The sequence below is a fragment of the Macaca fascicularis genome, chromosome 13, assembly GCF_037993035.2.
Source record: "Macaca fascicularis isolate 582-1 chromosome 13, T2T-MFA8v1.1".
Lineage (NCBI taxonomy): Eukaryota > Metazoa > Chordata > Mammalia > Primates > Cercopithecidae > Macaca > Macaca fascicularis.
The window spans coordinates 47,824,490-47,846,084 of NC_088387.1; the positions used below are offsets into that span (position 1 = coordinate 47,824,490).

At 44.2% G+C, this 21,595-nt stretch overlaps 1 protein-coding gene across 1 annotated transcript in view; it reads right to left on the minus strand.

Moving 5' to 3' along the window:
- Nucleotides 1-14,379: 14,379 nt before the first annotated feature.
- The window catches only part of TET3 (tet methylcytosine dioxygenase 3), a 137,461-nt gene continuing 130,245 nt past the window's right edge, over nt 14,380-21,595 (minus strand). Inside the window, exon 10 of the mRNA XM_074011528.1 lies at nt 14,380-14,523. Within this exon, the coding sequence (XP_073867629.1) occupies nt 14,500-14,523 (24 nt within the window). The 3' untranslated portion in view covers nt 14,380-14,499. The remainder of the gene's footprint in view (nt 14,524-21,595) is intronic.

The following is a 21,595-nucleotide window of genomic DNA, read 5'->3' on the forward strand; positions in this document are numbered from 1 at the left end:
GCGACAGAGCGAGACTCTGTCTAAAAAAAAAAAAAAAAAAAAAAAAAACCCAGAATAAAGTGAAAGTGACCTTCAGTTTCAGAGAATACATCATGTAATGCACAGTGGCTTTCTCCTTGCTCTCTCCCTTGGCTTGTTTGCTCTGGGGGAAGGCAGCCATGTTGTGAGGACACTCAAGCAGCCTGCGGAGAGGTCCATATGGTGAGAAACTGAGGCCTTTTACCAACAGCCAGCCAAACGGGCCTGCCAACAGCCAGCACAGAATGAGGCCTTCTGCCAGGACAAGAGCCATGTAGATGAGCCACTTTGGAAATGGATCCTTCAGTCACAGTCAAGCCATCAGAAGAGTACAGCCCCAGCTGGCATCTGCAGGTTGAGCCAGAGCCACTCAGCTGAGCCACTCCCCAATTTCTGACCAAGAGAAACTGTGAAATACATGTATGTGTTTGTTGTTTTAAGCCACTGTTTGGGGTTACATTTTTATGCAGCAATTGATAATTAATATATTTGTTCATTACTGAAGGAACACAGGGGCCTCTCATTTATTGACAGAAGGGTTGAAAAGTCAAACTTTAGGCCGGGCGCGGTGGCACACGTGTGTAATCCCAGCACTTTGGGAGGCTGAGGTGGGTGGATCACTTGAGGTCAGGAGATTGAGACCATCCTGGCTAACACGCTGAAACCCCATCTCTACTAAAAAATACAAAAAAACTAGCCGGGCGAGGTGGCGGGCGCCTGTAGTCCCAGCTACTCGGGAGGCTGAGGCAGGAGAATGGCCTGAACCCGGGAGGCGGAGCTTGCAGTGAGCTGAGATCCGGCCACTGCACTCCAGCCTGGGTGACAGAGCAAGACTCCGTCTCAAAAACAAAACAAAACAAAACAAAACAAAAATTAGCCAGGCATAGTGGCATGTGCCTGTAGTCCCAGCTACTCAGGAGGTTGAGGCAGGAGAATCGCTCAAACCTGGGAAGCAGAGGCTGCAGTGAGCCAAGATCGTGCTACCGCACTCCAGCCTGGATGACAGAGCCAGACTCCATCTCAAAAAGAAAGAAGAGAAAAGAAAAGAAAAGAAAAGAAAAAGAGCCAAATTGCAGAAAGGACACAGGTCCAGCTAAGAGTCAGGAACACCAGTGCCACTGGGTCTCCCCTTCATCTGCTGTCCATTCTTCTCTGCAGATCAGCTTTATTATCTCTTACTCTAGATTGGCATCTGCCATACAGTGGTGACTTGACTGCCTGTAGCTCTTAATTTATATATTTTAATGTCCAGGCCAGCCAGATGTGGTGGCTCACATATGTAATCCCAACACTTTGGGAGGCAGAGATGGGAGAATTGTTTGAGCCCAGGAGTTGAGACCAGCCTGGGTAACAAGTAAGACACTGTTTCTACAAAAAATAAAAATTAAAAAAATTAGCCAGTTGTGGTGACATGCACCTGTAGCCCTAGCAACTCTGGAGGCTGAGGCAGGAGGATCACTTGAGCCCAGGAGTTTGAGGCTGCAGTAAGCTGTGATTGCGTCACTGCACTCAGCCTGGATGGCACACAGTGAGATCCTGTTCAGGCCATGAGAAGAGCAGACTTTCAAGTTCCCAGGAGGGCCTCTGATTGGCTCATCTTGAATCGGGAGCCACCTGGACTAAACCGTTGCACGAGCAGACTTCCTTTTTAAGTTCCCAGGAGGGCCTCTGATGGGCTCATCTTGAATCAGGGGCCACCTGTACTAACGTGTTGGAAGAGCAAACTTTCAAGTTCCCAGGAAGGCCTCTGATTGGCTCATCTTGAATTCAGAGCCACCTGGACTAACCAGGTGGAGTCCAGGGGTGGTATAAAATTGCAGTCTCTAGCTGAACTCCGGCTTGAAGTGGAGAGAGGAGGCGTTACCACAAGAAGAGGGGGTTCTATTCTTCGAAGAAGGGCTAGGACAGAGCAGCAGATGTTCTTGACTGGAGGAAAAGGTAAGTGTGGCTTTGTGGGCCAAGCTGCCTAGGAACCTCCGGACACCAGAAGACGGGACTCTTCCTTCTGCTTCACCCCACCCGCACCCTGGGAACTCTTCAGGCTTGTGAAATGTGTAATCCCCTAAATGCTTCTAAATCTGGAAACAAGTAACCACCCCCCTCACCCAGTTGTTCTTTCCCCCAAATTAAAAGGAAAGTTGGGAGAGGAATCACAGGTTTTCTTTTTAATTGATGGATTAGAAAAGAAGAAAGTGTTTAATCCCAGTGGCTAGAGTATAGCATTGCATCGAATGCAGCCACCTCCTAGCTTTTTAAGTGTTGCTTGTGGAAAGTGCTAGGTTCACGTGAGAGGTCTTCTGAGCTCAGTGTCCTTTTAAAAACAATGTGCAGTTTTCCAGTGGAAAACCCAAAGTGCCCTGAGGTGCCTGCTGACTGGGCAAGTCAGTGTAGGGGAAACCGCCTGCTCCACAGCCCTCCCCTGGGCACATTTCGTTCCTGGGTTCCTGTAGTGCCCCTCAGCCCTGGTTAGACCACCTAACTAGCAGTATAGGGGACAGGGTGGCCAGTAACTTGAGAGGGGACCTGAGGCTGCAAAGCCCCACCCAGACACAGACTGGTTAGGAGCCAATGGTTTCAATTCCCTTTCTTGGGAATCCAGAGTGGGAAAGGTGAGTGAATGACTCGCGGAGAGCCAGTCCACGACCAGACAATGGCTGCTGGAGCGCTCAGGGCAAACGGACCTGGGAATCCAAATCGGGAAGTGCGGAGATAATGGACTGGAGAGGCCAAAGTTGAACAAATGGACTGAGAAGGTCATGAATGAAGGGTTGTGGCAAGAACGTGCTAAGAGAAAGCAGTCACTGAAATAAAGAAGATACAGTGATTCCCATTCTGGCTGTAAATTCGAACCACCTGGGATAATTACAAATACCCCTTCCTGGGTCCCTGCCAGGTTTAAGAGTCTCATTAGTGAGGGGAGGGGAGAGCGGAGGCACAGAGACCAGGTAAGTCACGGCACGGGTGGACTCTCCTCTCTATCCCCTACCAGCCCCCCAGGCCTTCCCTGCCCACCGCAGTTCCCCTCCGTCCAGCCCCTTTTCCCTCGATGGGGCTACTGTGCATCCATTAATTCGTCTGCTCGCCTCCACCCCCTCACCCATTTGCGGGGAATTGCCCCCCAACCCCTAATTCCGCGGAGTGAACAGCGAGAGCACTCCCAGGCAGCCAGAGCCCGGGCAGGCCCGACGTGGCCTGCGCGCACAAGACGCCTGTCCTGGAAAATGGTCGTAGCCGGCAGTGGTCTGTTAATCCTCTCAACAGAAAGCAGCCCCACGAGTCTGCGGGCCCACCGGCCGGCTCTATCCACAGGGTGCACCCAAGCACAGAGAAGGTGGAGGTGGAGGGACGGGAGGGGGTTCCGACGCCCTGAATCCTGGGGTCCAGTTGTTGTTGGAGAGCGGCAAGCACGCCCTAGTCCGTGCTGCTGCTTCTTCGCCACGACTCTGAAATGTTTTAAATAAGACACTCACTCACAGCTCAAGTCCGCCAGCGGTGGCTTGTGAGCTCCAGCTGCCTTCTTCGGGCCACCTAAAGGAGCGCAACCCGCAGAGTGCGCACTCTTGCACGCCCATCGCCTCTCCACTCCCTGATCAATCAGCCAACATTTGTACCTGCACTGGCGCTAATGATGCTGGTCGGGCTATGCTAGGAGTCATCTCTACCCTTAGGCACCTCATTCCAGGAAGCTGACCTCATTTCTCTGCTCCTGGTAAGATACCCTGTGGCTGTGAATTTAAAAGAGCATTTGTGTAATTTATTTTTTCTGTAAGGAAAAGGTGTTTAGAGTGGCAGATGAGAGTGTACCTAAAAGATGCCCGACAGGTTCTTTTCTTTTATAATAAGACTACAAAGAAGCAATCATAGAAAGAGACAACCATAGTGACTATGGTCAAACAAAACTGTGAACCCAAGTGTCTATACTAAAGCCAACTTGTTGTTGTTGTTTTGAGATGGAGTCTTGCTTTGTCTCCCAGGCTAGAATGCAGTGGCAGGATCTCTGCTCACTGCAACCTCTGCCTCCAGGGTTCAAGTGATTCTCCTGTCTCAGCCTCCCAAGTAGCTAGGATTACAGATGCCTGCCACCAAGTCCAGCTAATTTTTGTGTTTTTTAGTAGAGATGGGGTTTCACCATGTTGGCCAGACTGGTCTCGAACTCCTGACCTAAGGTAATCCACCCACCTCAGCCTCCCAAAGTGCTGGGATTACAGGCGTGAGCCACTGCGCCTGGCCTAAAGCCAACTGTTAAAGCAGCCACCAGGGAATTCAGTGTGAGTGCAACAACAGACTCCCGCCTCTCTCCGGAAGATATAAAAACAAGTCATTGGGGGCACAAAGACGAGCACATAAAAGAGTAAAACAACTGATGTTCAAGTAATGCCTTTAAGGTTTCTGCAATTTATTTTTTTGAGACAGGGTCTTGCTCTGTCTCCCAAGCTGGAGCGCAGTGGTGTGATCTTGGCTTGCTGTAGCCTCTGCCCGCTGGGTTCAAGCAAATCTCCCACCTCAGCCTCCCGAGTAGCTGGGATTACAGGTGCCTGCCACCACTCCCAGCTAATTTTTGCATTTTTAGTAGAGAAGAGGTTTCACCATGTTGGCCAGGCTGGTCTCGAACGCCTGACCTCAGGTGATCTGCCTGCCTCAGCCTCCCAAAGTGCTGGGATTACAGGCGTGATCCACTGTGCCTGGCCGGTTTTTGTTTGTTTTTTGTTTTTGTTTTTGAGATGGAGTTTCATTCTTGTTGTCCAGGCTGGAGTGCAATGGTGCGATCTCAGCTCATGCAACCTCTGCCTCCCAGGTTCAAGAGATTCTCCTACTTCAGCCTCCCGAGTAGCTGGGGTTACAGGTATGAGCCATGAGCCACCATGCCCGGCTAATTTTGTATTTTTAGTAGAGACAGGGTTTCTCCATGTTGGTCAGGCTGTTCTTGAAGTCATGACCTCAAGTGATCCACCTGCCTCGGCCTCCCAAAGTGCTGGGATTACAGGTGTGAGCCACTGTGCCCAGCCCTTTTTTTTTTTTTTTTTGGAGACAGGATCTCTGTCACCCAGGCTTAAGTGCAGTGGCGCATTCACAACTCACTGCAACCTTGACTTCTGGGGCTCAGCTGATCCTCCCACCTCAGCCTCCCAAGTAGCTGGGAGTATAGGTGTGCACCACCATGTCTGGCTTTTTTTTTTTTTTTTTTTTTTTTTTTTGGTAGAGTTGAGGTCTTACTATGTTGCCCAGGCTGGTCAAATTCCTGCCCTCAAGTGATCTTCCTGCCTTGGCCTCCCAAAGTCTTGGGATTACAAGCATGAGCCCAGCCTTTTTTTTTTTTTTTCCTAATAGTCTTTATTATTTTTTTAATAGTCTTTATTGTTTTAGAACAGTTCTATATTTACAGAAAAATTCTGAAGACAGGGGAGTTCCCATATGTCCCACATTCAGTTTCCCTGATTATTCACATCCTACCTGAGTATGGGGCATTTGTTACAATGAATTTGTTACACTATTATTAATGACAGCTCATACTTTATTCAGGTTTCCTTAGTCTTTCTTTAATGTCTTTTTTCTAGGTAGCCCCTCCATGAAACCAGATTACTTTTAGTCATCATGTCCCCTTGGCTCTTCCTGGCGGTGGCAGTTTCTCCAATGTTCCTTATTTTTGGTAAGCCTTAGTCCATACGAATATATTCTGGGGGAATTATAGATGGGTTTGACAGAAAGCATTTTTAAAACCAAAAACTACAAAAGAAGAAAGTCACAATCAGTTGATCAGTTGAAAGTTACTCTATTCCAAACATCTTGGCAAACATTAAATAATCACGTTTCAGAATCACACCAAGCCAAAAACAACAACAACAACAAAACTGCCTTGAGTTATGGACATCAGGAAGCAGTAGCTTTGCACAAAAAGGATAAGTTTAAGGAGAACGTTGTTTGAGGTGAGGCTTGGTAGATTTTTAAACAAGGTTACAGAAGGTTTCTACACACATTAACCTGTGACATTAAATATCTCTCTAAATAAAACTTTATAAGCAAGCAGAGACTTTTCCTTTTATTTAACAGAACTGTTGGAAGAAAACAAACAATACTTTGAGTAGAAATAGAAATTCCTGATGCTTTGGGAATTGTTTTAGTACTTTTTCTAATACTTCAGGCATTGACTAGAGGAACTGAGACTAGAAAATATTTTTACCTGTTTAGTCAGTATCACGTATCTTCATCTGTTTGTTCTCACTGCTGAAGCACACACTTAAAATAATCATCATACATTTATGCACACAACCCCTTCTCCCGTGCTCTATACAAACCTATTAAGCTATTTTTTCTGAATCAAATTTCCACAACTTTAAAGAAAAAAAAAAATCACAGAATAACATGTTTTTCAAGGCAGGCATTTTAAAAGCTAACCCCAACTTGCTCTGTTTTAGGCTTTGTATTACAGTGTTTAACTTGCTTTCTTGGGTAGTTAGTCTGGAAATGAGTTCATCACCTGATATAGGATGGCTGTATTTTAATATTTTCTGTCTCTAATTCGCTTGGTTAAATGCCTAAAGCTAGTAGTCTACTAGTGCTGAAGGAAGAGGGGAAGCATTTATGGCTCATTAGAACCAATCCCCATGGTTTCCAGGTCAGCTGATTTTCTCACTACAATACTTAACAGCAAGATGAGAGGCTTTAACAACATCATGTCAGTAAAGCCATTAATAATTCAGAAGAAATTTTAATTACAAACTTAAAATAATTACATAGTTGTAAATTAGTCTGTCACTAAGTAAAGACCACTACATTTCACTTTGGGAGACCTTGTAAAATGTAAGCTAACACTGCTGGAACCTTGAAACAGAGGTCATTCAGATCAACAAGCATGAGTCAGTCCCTTCTGCTAGCTTATCATCCCCTGATTTGAGTTTATGAGATGAGCCAATAATGTAGAGACCAGAAGCTCATTTTTTCTACCTAAAACTAAGTCTCAGCCTGTCACTTTCCTTCTGACCCAGTTACAGCTGCTTCTCTGGTATGTGCTTCAATCCTCTTCACTGGGCACCATTAAACACTGGACTTGGTAGCTGTCCATGCATGTGACCAATTTCACTATCCATCCTCTGGCTTCAGTGCCAATTTTAAGAATGCAAATTCCTACGTGGCCAGATTTCTATAAAGAAGGCAAATTATTTTATTCTGGCTAAAGTTAATCATATTATTAACATCTTCTAAAATTAGCCTTTACATTTACTGCTTTAAAAAAATTCCAGGCCGGGTGCAGTGGCTCACACCTGTAATCCCAGCACTTTGGGAGGCCAAGGCGGGCAGATCACGAGGTCAGGAGATTGAGACCATGCTGGTTAACACGGTGAAACCCCGTCTCTAACAAAAAAAATACAAAAACTTAGCCGGCTGTGGTGGGGGGCACCTATAGTCCCAGATAGGCGGGAGGCTGAGGCAGGAGAATGGCGTGAACCCGGGAGGCGGAGCTTGCAGTGAGCAGAGATGCTCCACTGCACTCCAGCCTGGGCAACAGAGCAAGACTCCATCTCAAAAAAAAAAAAATTCCAGCAAACATAAAATTTAGGTCTAAAAGATGCCAATGATTTAAAAATCTACATAGATCTAAGATCAATGCCTATGTATGAGTGTAGCTACTGCCACAAGGCATTCTAGTCATAGCCAGCCTAGGGAAGTGTGAGCTGAATACAGGTCCTGTGCCACAAAACCTCTGACTGAAACAGAACTACGGAAGTGAGAAGCATTAATAGATGTGCACTGTATTTATATAAGCTGCTCTCTTCAGCATTAAAACAGCTGATCTACTGTGTCAATCTGGTAGAGATCAGTTGGTGCCATATGTAAAAACCAACAGGTTAACTGACCAAACTTCTCCAGATTTCAATTGGTTCTATGGGATCAAATAGACATGATATGTTCATGATGAAAACAATAATCTTAACCATGTTTAAGAAAAAATATATAAAATTTTAGTACAAGTACTTATTTTACTTCTGTACTCAAAAAGGGTGAGAATCCCAGCTACTCAGAGACTGAGGTGGTTGGATCACCTGAGCCACAAGTTCAAGACCAGCCTGGACAATATAGCAAGACCCCTGCCTCAGAGAAAATTGAGATTTAAATTTTGTGATTTCCTCTAAGTGAATAATGGTAAAATTTAACAAACTAGCATAGCTCAATTTACTGAGCTACAAAATATAACATTCAGCTGGGCATGGTGGCTCATGCCTGTAATCTCAACACTTTGGGAAGCTGAGGCAAGAGGACTGCTTGAGGCCAGGAGTTTGAGACCAGCCCGAGCAACACAATGAGACCTCATCTCTATAAAGTTTTAAAAAAAGAGAAAATCTTAGTGTACTTTAATTTATGGCAGGTGCTATATATGAGAGTTGAAGTCTTCTGTACCTCCACAATGCCACATTTTCTTACTCACAAAGGATGGTTAGAAGCTAGAATACAACTTTTTTGTTATTTATAAATGCTGCCAAAAGAAGAAATGTTTATTGAATTTCAAATGACACAGTTGTAAATTGGCAGTTAGCAGCTTTCCATGTAAAGCTTCATCTCAGCATGAAAAACTTGATTAGAGTCCAAACTAGCCAAGGAAAATTCAAGTGTATGATGCCTAAAAGTCTACTGTGTGGCTGTCTGAAATGTGTATTGTACCATGGTGTTATACATCCAGTCAGGCTTTTGAAGCTACCTGTAACAGTCACTGTTGTAGGGAGAAACAGCTCCACAATTAAAAAATAATCTAAGTGAGGCCAGGTGCAGTGGCTCATGCCTGTAATCCCAGCACTTTGGGAGGCTGAGGCGGGCGGATCACCTGAGGTCAGGAGTTCGAGACCAGCCTGGCCAAGATGATGAAACCCTGTCCCTACTAAAAATACAAAAATGAGCTAGGTGTGGTGGCAGGCGCCTGTAATCCCAGCTACTTGGGAGGCTGAGGGAAGAGAATCACTTGAACCTGGGAGGCAGAGGATGCAGTGAGCTGAGATTGCACCATTGTACTCCAGCCTGGGTGACAGAGCAAGAATCCATCTCAAAAAAAAAAAAAAAAAAAAAAAAAAATCAGAGTGATATTAAATATACATGTTAGCGCCTTTGGCATTTTAGTCCAAATCAATGTTGACAAAGTAGGGACTTAACTCTTTTCATCTTCATTTTTCCAAAAGCAGATTCACCCAGCACCTTCATCTTCCTCTATAATATACAACATTTTTGCTTCAACTACTGAAATGATTCCTTCATTCTGAACTTCAAACACGTAGAGGGCTTTCCAAGTCCCTAAGGCAGGAAGCAGTTCCTTATCAAATTCATTATCAAGGCTGGGTGTGGTTTCTCATGCCTGTAATCTCAGCACTCTGGGAGGCCAAGGTGGGTGGATCGTTTGAGTCCAGGAGTTCAAGGCTAGCCTGGGCAAAATTGTGAAATCCCATCTCTATAAAAAATGCAAAAATTAGGCTGAGCACAGTGGCTCATGCCTGTAATCCCAGCATTTTGGGAGGCCAAGGTGGGCGGATCATGAGGTCAGGAGATTGAGACCATCCTGGCCAACAAGGTGAAACACCGTCTCTACAAAAAAAATACAAAAATTATCTGGGCATGGCAGCACATGCCTGTAATCCCAGCTACTCGGGAGACTGAGGCAGGAGAATCCCTTGAACCTGGGAGGAGGAGGTTGCAGTGAGCCAAGATCACACCACTGAACTCCGGCCTGGAGACAGAGGGAGACCCTGTCTCAATTAAAAAAAAAAAAAGTAATTAATTAATTAGGTGTAGTGGCACATGCCTTTAGTCCCAGCTACTTGGGAGGCGGAGGTGGGAGAAGAGCTTCAGCCTGGGAGGTCGAGGCTACAGTAAGCCATGACCGAGTCACTGTACTCCAGCCTGGGTAACAGAGTAAGACTGTCTCGAAACAAACAAAAATATATATGTATTTCACTATCAAAATCCACAACCAGAACTCCTCACCCCACTCTCTTGACTGGCTCCTCTATGTAACTGCCTTCTGAGCCCTTCCAGTCTTGTGCAAACCTCTCTGGGATTTTGGATTGGGTTTTTGTACATTCCACTCTGTTGTCAGGCCTGTTAACTTGATTGTGTGAGCCTGCCTTCAACCTCAGGCAGCTAGACTTCAAATTTCTAGGCCTCTTGTTTTTCTATATTTTTGTCTTAATTTTGTTAATTTGTGACTCAGACTGGCTGTGTCTCCCATTTGAGGGTTCCTTTCATACATGTTTTTCATTTTTGTTATGCCATTTCTTTGATCCATCTCCATCTGTATTTATGTCATTGACTTTCTCTTGTAGTTTTTTCCTTTACAGTTGAGGTGGAAGCCTGCCAACATCCTCTGGGGTTACACCCCTTACGCTACAGACTTTTGGTTTTGAGATAGTCTCACTCTGTCACCCAGGTTGGAGTGCAGTGGCATGATCTCAGATCACTGCAACCTCCACCTCCTGGGTCCAAGTGACTCTCCCATCTCAGCCTCCCAAGTAGCTGGGATTACAGGTGCACACCACCACACCTGGCTAATTTTTGTATTTTTGGTAGAGATGGGGTTTCACCATGTTGTCCAGGCTGGTCTCAAATTCCTGACGTTGACTGATCCACCCGCCTCAGTCTCCCAATATGCTGGGATTACTGGCGTGAGCCACTGTGCCCAGCTGACATTACAGACTTTTGAAGCAGCCAGTTTTGGGTTTGATAATGAGCTCATTGAAGCAATCAGTTCCTTTTGCTGCTTCGGAGCCTTATTTATACATTTTTATGAACAGCCAAAAATTTCCTTTCGATTTGCCACCACAACTGACCCTGGTTTGCCTTCTCCTCAGAAATCTGAAAGACTATTATCAAGCACCTCATTGGCAGAGTGTAGTCCTTAGATGTCTCCAGGAGGCACATACTCTGACTTGAAAGTTTTTATTACCAGCTGTGACATTTTTCTGATCATTGATTCAGCTGCCTTTACTATTCTCTCCAAGCATCTCCTATTGATTGCTATCACCTGTTGACCAATCTCTACATATGTCTTCACTGATTCTCCCATTCTCACTATCCTCTTTCCCTCTATCTCTTGTATTTTCTGGAAGTTGTTGGAAATATTAGGATGGTAAAATTCCTGCAGTTCAGTGTCAAATTTCTTGAAGAACTGATAAGTACTTCAGTTCTCATTGAGTAGTGCTGTCTTCTGCCATTGGTGATGTTTTCTCAGCTTGGTGTGCCTTTTTCAACATCGACTTTTAAAAACATGTATGTTTTTAAGACATACGGCATCATTTTCTCGAAATACTGATGTGCTCAGCAGTCTTTTTACAATCTCAATTGTCTTTTACTTGACTCAAGTTACTTCCATCAAGTCTCTGTCGGTGGTTGTGCCTTCTGGGCATCATGAAAGTGACATTTCCTCTCCTGTTTTTGGTTTTGAACATGCCCTTGTAACTCCACGGTGATCTGAAAGTTCAAGACCTCAAAGAAGGTAACTTAATGCTGCCCAGCATGACCACTCATTTTGTTCACAGAGAGGGAAGGAGAGTTTTACGTAACATATTCTTTTTCCTTCCAGTTCTTTTTAGGTTGGCATTTCTTCCAAAGATTCCTGACTTGTTTTGTACAGCTGACTTCAATCTCAGTCCTTTCCTTGGCAGATATGATGAATTTCTCAAGACTACCAATTTTCTAAGTTGTCAAACTGATTCCAGAGTTCTGGGTCCAGGTAGGGACGCGAGTCCCTATCCAGCCACCCACTTGCCTCCTGAGTTTCTGGCGGCCGCCGCCCAGCTCCGTAGGCTCCTCAGCGGCTCCTCTTTCCGGTCCCTCCTCACCAAGATGGCCGGAGGAACCCGCGCCGAGGCCTGCAGGGCCGCCGGCCTTGGGTACTTGAACGTTGTGAGTAACCCGGCATTCGCGACTCCAGCGGCGCAGGCACACGTTTCCCCAGGGTAGGGGTGTGGGGCGGCCCGGGCGTAGCCACGGCACCAGCCAAGGAGGGAAAGACAGAGAGGTCCGGACGTCGCTCGCCATCTCTCCGGAAGCTCCAGCCGGGCCGGGACCCGAGCAGAGAGCCGCGCTGAGAAGTCGCCCCCTGCCGCCGCGGAGGCCGTCGGCCAGGCCCACGGACTGAGCGACCGGAGGCGGAGCCTGCAGCCCGGCACGGGGAATGGAGCGCTCTGGGGTTGCAGGGGCTGGGGAGCCGGGAGCCGGGCGCCCGGAATAGAGTTCCCCCAGGAGTAGTCCGAAGCAGTGTCCTCCCGGGAGCGCCCAGGGAAGAACCTGGAGGTCCAAGCTGTGGGCTCTTAAGAGAAGGGAGGCGGCCTATTGAAGGTCCTAGAGGCCCGAGGTAACAGGGCTTCAGGGACCACTAGTGCGTCTTTCCTGCTGACACCTTAGGCCTGTTACTGAAAACAAAGAAGCACCCAAGGAATGTCAGAAAGCCACAGGAATAAGTTTGAAGGGGCTGCCATTGGTTGAATTTTGTACAATTTGACAAGTATTTATTTTAAAACATTCAATTAAAAATAATCCATGGGTTCATATTACCACGACTACTACACTAATACTAATATAAAAGGAGAGATAAGTAAAGGTGCTTTTTCAAAACAGTAGAATGACAACCAATAAATACAGGAATTATAACATTGGAAATTCACCATTTTGCAACAATCGTGGTAATAATTGATTCAGCCAGCCGGATGTGGTGGCTCACGCCTGTAATCCCAGCACTTTGGGAGGCCGAGGCAGGTGCATCACGAGGTCAGGAGATCGAGACCATCCTGGCTAACACGGTGAAACCCTGTCTCTAATAAATATACAAAAAAATTAGCCGAGCATGGTGGCAGGCGCCTGTAGTCCCAGCTACTCAGGAGGCTGAGGCAGGAGAATGGTGTGAACCCGGGCGGCGGAGCTTGCAGTGAGCCGAGATCGTGCCATTGCACTCCAGCCAGGGCGATAGAGCAAGACTCTATCTCAAAAAAAATAAATAAATAATTGATTCAGCCAAGAATCACCAGTGGAAGCTAAAACTCTTAGGTGAAAGACTGGGAATAGGTTATTCACACAGTCTTAAAGTAGTGCCTCCTAGATTACTTATTAATTATAAAGGGGAAATTTTTCAGGCAATGGAGATATTTGCTGGACATTGCGGTAGCCAAAAGTCAAACTTAGCATTTCCAGTAATAGGACAAACTGAGACTGTGTGCCTCCTCGTGTGAGGAACGGGAAGAACACACATCATCTGGGTAGTATTTCTAATAGGCTTAACCTGATTAATGAAGAAACAATCAGACAAATCAAAATTGAGGAACATTCTGCAAAGCAATTGACTTGAGTTCTTAAAAGATGGCTATGTCTTTTGTATTTTATTTATTTGTTTTTTGAGACAGGGTCTCACTCTGTCTCCCAGGCTGAAGTGCAGTGGTGCAATCTTGGCTCACTGCAACCTCCGCCTCCCAGGTTCAAGCAATTCTCCTGCCTCAGCCTCCCGAGTATCTGGGATTACAGGCACTTGCCACCATACCCGGCTAATTTTTGGATTTTTAGTAGAGCCAGGGTTTCCCTATGTTGGCCAGGGTGGTCTCAAACTCCTGACCTCAAGTGATCCACCCGCCTCAGCCTCCCAAAGTGCTGGGATTACAGGCGTGAGCCACCGCACCTGGCCAAAAGATGGCAACATCATGAAAGAACAAAGTGATAGGGCAGCAGTCTGCAGATCAAAGAAGATTCAAGAAACTACAACTTAATGCATGGTGTGATTCTGGACTGGATCTTGGTTTGGGTCTTGGTTTAGGAAGAAAACACAATTATAGGAGACATTATTGCAGAAGTTGGATAAATTTGAATATGAACTCAGATAATATATCAGTTTCCTGGGTATAATAATTTTATCGTAGTTATGAAGGAGAATGACTGTTCTTAGGACATACAGACAAAAGTATTCACAGGGGAAGTGTCTTGATGTCTGCAACAAATTCCCAAATGGTTCACATATATGTAATATATATACATTTATATACACGTAAATGTAGACATATGTAAATATATGTGTGCGTGTGTATTCAGAGAGAAGCAAATACAATGTGACTTTTGAACAAAGTCAAGCATTCTGACCCACATATAAATTTTGAATCCCCAAAAACTTGACTACTAATAGGCTACTGTTGACTAGAAAAGTCTTACTGATAATATATTTTGTATATTATATGTTTTATATACTGTATTCTTACAATAAAGTAAGCCAGAGAAAAGAAAATATTAAGAAAATCATAATGAAAATACATTTACGGTACTGTACTGTACTTACTGATACTGTAAGTTTCAGTTGTCTTTATAAGATGAATCGTCTGTCTGAAATGGTGGGCAACCACAGCTGCAGACCTCAATCCGTGGTACGTATCAAGCAATTCAACTTGTTCTTGTAATGTCATGACTTTTCTTTGCTTCTTAGGAGCACTTCCACGATTACTAGAGGCATTCCGTGTGGGTCCCATGGTGTTATTCAAGATTTACAGCATTGCACTAAACACAATGAAAGACATGTGAAAACTACAAGTGATCACTTTTTACTATAGTATGCAGTTTACTGGAGATAGTAACTGCTCTTGTGGAGATGATTAGCGTCACAGGCATTTAAAGCAGGTACTTGGTTTTTATGAATTTTAATTTTTTATAATTTGTGGGCTGGGTGCGGCGGCTCATGCCTGTAATCCCAGCACTTTGGGAGGCTGAAGTGGGTGGATCACGAGGTCAGGAGTTCAAGACCAGCCTGTCTAACATGGTGAAACCCCGTCTCTACTAAAAATACAAAAATTAGCTGGGTGTGGTGGCGGGCGCCTGTAATCCCAGCTACTCAGGAGGCTGAGGCAGGAGAATCGTTTGAACCCAGGAGGCAGAGGTTGCAGTGAGCCAAGATTGTGCCATTGCACTCCAGCCCGGGTGACAGGGCAAGACTCCATCTCAAAAAAATAAATATAATAGATGTATGTATATTTATGGTAGAACATGATAAAATAGACTAATATCTATATGTATTTTATGCATTCTTGACAAACCAGTGTTGTTCAAGGGACAACTATATAACAAAATGCTAAAAAATGGTGAATCTAGGTGAAGAATATGTGGGTGCTCATTGTACCATTTGTGCAACTTTTCTATAAATTTGATATGTTTTAGGACCAAAAGGTCTGTAATCCCATGCACGCCTGTGGTCACAGGTACTCAGGAGATTGAGGCAGGTGGATTGCTTAAGCCCAGAAGGTGGAGGCTACAGTGAGCCAAGATTGCACCACTGCACTCCAGCCTGGGAGAAAGAGTGATACCTTGTCTTTAAAAAAATAATGAAATAGGCCAGGAGCAGTGGCTCATGCCTGTAATTCCAGAACTTTGGGAGGCCGAGGCAGGTGGATCACCTGAGGTCAGGAGTTCAAGGCCAGCCTGGCCAAAATGGCAAAACCCCATCTCTACTAAAAATACAAAAATTAGCCAGGCATGGTGGCACATACCTGTAATCCCAGCTACTTGGGAGCCTGAGGCAGTAGGATCTCTTGAACCCAGGAGGTGGAGGTTGCAATTCAAAAACAAATCCTGATTTATGTCTCTACCTTCAAAACACAAGCACAATCTGACCGCTTCTTACCACCTCTTCTGCTCCCAATTAGAGTTCCCACTGGGTTCTTCCACATACCCCTTACCCATCCCCCCGCTCTCCTCTCCCTTGCCCTTTTGAGGTGCTTCCCTGAGTTCCCTGGCTGCTGCTCACCTCCCTCCTGGCTTCTCTTCCCTGCCAGCCCCTTAGTGTCCGAGCCCCCTTCTCCCTCCCTGGAGTGTCTCATGCACAGCTGGGGCTTTGCTCAGCATGGACTGCTGACAGCTCCCCTAGTTGCACCCAAAGTGCTGGGATTGCAGGCATGAGCCACCACACCCGGCAAGATGCTCTTTTTAATCTTTTTGTTCTTTTAATTTTATTTTTTAAATTGACAAATAATAATTGTATATATTCTTGGGGTACATTGTGATTTATTTTTATTTTTTTTAAATTTATTTTTAAATTTGAGATGGAGTGTCACTCTGCTGCTCAGGCTGGAGTGAAGTGGTGCTATCTGGGCTCACTGCAACCTTCATCTCCCAGGTTCAAGCGATTCTCATGCCACAGCCCAGCTAATTTTTGTATTTTTAGTAGAGACGGAGTTTCACCATGTTGGCCAGGCTGGTCTTGGGCGCCCGACCTCAGATGACCCACTCACCTCAGCCTCCCAAAGTGCTGGGATTACAGGCGTGAGCCACAGTGCCCGGCCTCATAGATGTTTTGATATATTTATAATGATCAAATCAGAGTGGTTAGCATATCCATCATCTAATTTATCATTTCTTTGTGTTGGGAATGTTCAACATCCTCCTTCTGGCTATTTGAAACTAACGTCTTATTAACTTTAATTGTCCCACCATGATCTAGAACACTAGAATTTATTCCTCCTCTCCAGCTGTAATTTTTGTTTTCCTTTTTTTTTTTTTTCTTTTTTTTTTTGAGACAGTCTCACTCTGTTGCCCAGGCTGGAGTGCAATGGTGTGATCTTGGCTCACTGCAACCTCCACCTCCTGGGTTCAAGCGATTCTCATGCCTCAGCCTCCCGAGTAGCTGGGACTACAGGCACACACCACCATATCTAGCTAATTTTTTGCATTTTCAATACAGACGGGATTTCACCATATTGGCCAGCCTGGTCTTGAACTCCTAACCTCAGGTGATCTGCCTGCCTTGGCCTCCCAAAGTGCTGGGATTTCAGGCATGAGCCACCGTGCCCGCCCAGATATCTCTCTGATATAATGATTTCCTTTCCTTTGGATAAATGCCCAGTAGTGGGATTGCTGGATCCTATGGGAGTTTGATTTGTAATTTTTGAGGAACCTTTATACTGTTTACCATAGTGGCTGAACTAGGTTTACATCCCCACCAACACTGTTTAAGAGTTCCCTTTTCTCTGCATCCTCACCAGCATTCATTATTTTTTGTCTTTTTGTTAATAGCTATCCTGAGATGACATGATACCTCAGGGTGGTTTTGATTAGCGATGTTGGGCATTTTTTCATATATTTTTTGGCCATTTGTGTGTTTTCTTTTAAGAAATGTCTGTTCAGATTATTCCCCCCACCCCCCGCCTTTTTTTTTTTTTTTTGGACACAAAATCTCACTGTCGCCTAGGCTGTAGTGCAGTGGTGTGCAATCACATCTCACTGTTGCCTTGTCCCCCAGGGCTTAACCAGTCCTCCCACCTCTGCCTCCTAAGTAGCTGATACCACAGGCATGTGCCACCATGCTAGGCTATTTTTTTGTATTTTTTGTAGAGAAAGGGTTTTGCCATGTTGCCCAGGCTGGTCTTGAACTCCTGGGATGAAGCAATCTACCCACCTCAACCTCCCAAAATGCTGAGATTATAGGTGTGAGCCACTGCACCTGGCTCATTTGCCCATTTTTAAATTTTTATTTTTGTTTGCTTATCTATTTATTTTTCAATTTATAGAAGAAATTGCACCTTTAGCATATTCCATTGAATCATCTTCAACATTAATTTTTTTTTTTTTTTTTTTTGAGACGGACTCTCTGTCACCCAGGCTGGAGTGCAGTGATGTGATCTCAGCTCACTGCAAGCTCCGCCTCCCGGGTTTACGCCATTCTCCTGCCTCAGCCTCCCGAGTAGCTGGGACTACAGGCGCCCGCCACCTCGCCCGGCTAGTTTTTTGTATTTTTTAGTAGAGACGGGGTTTCACCGTATTAGCCAGGATGGTCTTGATCTCCTGACCTCATGATCCGCCCATCTCGGCCTCCCAAAGTGCTGGGATTACAGGCTTGAGCCACCGTGCCTGGCCATTAAATTTTTCTCTGAACGAGGCCTCTCTTTTTTTAACTCTATCCAAATTAACAAAAATTTTAATATTTCAACAGTTTTAGGGGTACAGTGGTTTTTGGTTACATGGATGAATCATACAGTGGTGAAGTCCGGGCTTCTGGTGTACCTGTTCACCCAGATAGTCTACCTTGTCCCCAACAGGTAATTTTTCATCCCTCATCCTCTCCCATCCTCCCCTCTTCTTGGTCTCTAATGTCCGTTATATCCCTCTATATTCCTTTTTATCCCATGGCTTAGCTCCTGCTTATAAGTGAGAACATGTAGTATTTGGTTTCCTGTTCCTGAGTAACTTCACTTAGGATAATCATTTTTCCATTTTTAAATAGCGTTGCTTCGTTTTTTTGCTATTGAGATGTTTGAGTTCCTTGTATATTCTGGATATTAGTTCCCTATTGAATGAGCAGTTTGCAAATCCTTTCTCCCATTCTGTAGATTGCCTTTTTACTTTGCTGATTGTTTCAACTTCACTGTGCAGAAGCTTTTAGTATGATATAATCTCATTTGTGTAGTTTTGCTTTTTATCGCCTGTGCTTTTGAGGTCTTATTCATACAATATTTTCCTAGACCAGTGTCCTGAAGCATTTCCCCTGTGTTTTCTTCTAGTAGTTTTATTGTTTGGGGTCTTACATTTAGGTCTTTGGTCCATTTTGAGTTGATTTTTTGTATAGGGTGAGAAATGGGGTTCTAGTTTTATTCTTTGCCTATAGATATCTAGGTTTCCCAGCGTCATTTTTTTTTTTCGATCTTGGCTCACTGCAATCTCCACCTCCTGGGTTCAAGCAATTTTCCTGCCTCAGCCTCCTGAGTAGTTGGGATTACAGGCGCCTGCCACCACACCTGGCCAGTTTTTTGTATTTTCAGTGGAAATGGGGTTTCACCATATTGGCCAGGCTGGTCTTGAACTCCTGACCTTAAGTGATCTACCTGCCTCGGCCTCCCAAAGTGCTGGGATTACAGGCGTGAGCTGCCATGCCTAGCCTGTTTTTTTGTTTTAAGTTTTAAGAGATTTGGCTGGGCGTGGTGGCTCAAGCCTGTAATCCCAGCACTTTGGGAGGCCAAAGCGGGTGGATCACGAGGTCAGGAGATCAAGACCATCCTGGCTAACACGGTGAAACCCCGTCTCTACTAAAAAATACAAAAAACTAGCCAGGTGAGTTGGCGGGTGCCTGTAATCCCAGCTACTTGGGAGGCTGAGGCAAGAGAATGGCGTAAACCTGGGAGGCGGAGCTTGCAGTGAGCTGAGATCCGGCCACTGCACTCCAGCCTGGGCAACAGAACGAGACTCCATCTCAAAAAAAAAAAAAAAAAAGGTTTTAAGAGATTTAATTTTATCATGGTAAAATATACAGAACATAAAATTTAATATTTTAAGTATACAATTCAATGGCACTAAGTGTATTCACATTATTTCAATAATTTTTGGGCATACAGGTGGTTTTTGGTTACATGGATAAGTTCTTTAGTTGTGATTTCTGAGATTTTAGTGCACCCATCACCCAAGCTGTGTACACTGTACCCAGTATGTAGTATTTTATCCCTTACCCTCCTTCCAGCTCTCCCCTCGAGTCCCCAAGGTCCATTATATCACTTTTATGCCTTTCTGTCCTCATAACTTAGCTCCCACTTATAAGCCAGCACCATTTGTTCAAAAGATGGTCATTTCCCCAATGAGTATTCTTGGCACCTTTACCAACAATCAGTTGGCTGTAAGTATGTGGATTAGTTTCTGGGTTCTCTATTCTGTTCCATTAGTCTTTGTGTCTGTTTTTATGCCAGTACCATGCTGTTTTGGTTATTACAACTTTGTAGTATATTTTGAGGCCTGATAGTGTGATACCTCCAGATTTGTTCTTTTTGCTCAGGATTGCTTTGGCTATTTGGGGTCTTCTCTGGTTTCATACAAATTTTAGGATTTTTTTTTCTATTTCTGTGAAGAATGTCATTTGTATTTTGATAGGGATTGCATTAAATCTGTAGCTTGCTTTGGGTAGTATTGTTATGTTAATAATATGAATTTTTGCAAATCCGTGAGCATGGGATGTCTTTCCATTTGTTTGTATCCTCTTCAATATCTTTCATCAGTGTTTTGTAGTTTTCCTTGTAGACATCTTTCACCTCCTTGGTTAAATTTATTCCTAGGTATTTTATTTTATTTTATTTTATTTTATTTTATTTTATTTTATTTTATTTTATTTTTTGACAGCTACTGTAAATGGGATTGTCTTCTTGATTTCTTTTTCAGCTAAGTTTGTGGTACATGTATGGAAATACTACTGATTTTTATATGTTAATTTTTTTATCCTGCAACTTTACTGAATTGATCAGTTTTAAGAGTTCTGTGGTAGAGTAAGTTTTTCTATATATATGATCCTGTCATCTACAAACAGGGACAATTTGACTTCCTCCTTTTCCATTTGGATGCCTTTTATTTCAAGTTCTTGCCTAATTGCTCTGTGTAGGACTTCTAGTACTATGTTGAATAAGAGTAATGAGAGTAGACATTCTTGTCTTGTTCCAGCTCTTAGAGGAAAGTAAGTAAGATGTTAGCTATGGGTAACTTTTTTTTTTTTTTTTTTTTGAGATAGAGTCTTGCTCTGTAGCCCAGGCTGGAGTGCAGTGGCATGATTTGCACTCACTGCAACCTCTGCCTCTTGGGTCCTGGTTCAAGCAATTCTGCCTCAGCCTCCCGAGTAGCTGGGATTACAGGAACATGCCACCACGCCTAGCTAATTTTTGTATTTTTAGTAGAGATGGGGGTTTCACCATGTTGGCCAGGCTGGTCTTGAACTTCTGACCTTGTGATCCACCTGCCTCAGCCTCCCAAAGTGCTGGAATTATAGGTGTGAGCCACTGCGCCCAGCCTGCTGTGGGTATTTTTAATCTTTTTGAAAGTAGATTGTAGTCACTGTCTAATCTCTTGTATTTCTTGCAAAGCACTCATTGCTAGTCTTTGAGTTCTTAGTATTTGTTTTTTCATATAATTTTTAAAAATTTTATACCCTTAGATCTGCATATTGTTTTTTATGTAGTAAAACTTTTTATTTGGCTTTAGATAACTTGGTTAACATGGTTTCCTGTTTATTTTTTACTTCCTTGAGTATAATTTTGCGGATGTCTTGGCTCTTACTGATAATTTTCTTTATTGGGAGTAGTTTTATAGTTTATGTAATTTTTTTTTTTTTTTTTTTTTTTGAGATGGAGTCTCACTCTGTCACCCAGGCTGGAGTGCAGTGGCGCAATCTCAGCTCACTGCAACCTCCACCTCCTGGGTTCATGCCATTCTCCTGCCTCAGCCTCCCGAGTAGCTGGGACTACAGGTGCCCGCCACCATGCCCGGCTAATTTTTTTTTTTTTTTTGTATTTTTAGTAGAGATGGGGTTTCACCATGTTAGGCAGGATGGTATCAATCTCCTGACCTCATGATCCACCCGCCTTGGCCTTCCAAAGTGCTGGGATTACAGGCGTGAGCCATCGCGCCTGGCCTTATGTAAATGTTTTAATGGATTTCAAAAGGAGTTAGTTTCTTACAGATACTTTAAAAGCAAGTAAATAAGTAAATAAAGGAGTGGGTTATTGGTGGTATTACTGGCATTACCATCAGAAGGCCCTTCATATTTGAGAGGCCACATGGGGAGGTGCACCAAGGAGATACTCAGATAAAAGACACCAAGTGGCCTGCAGTGGTA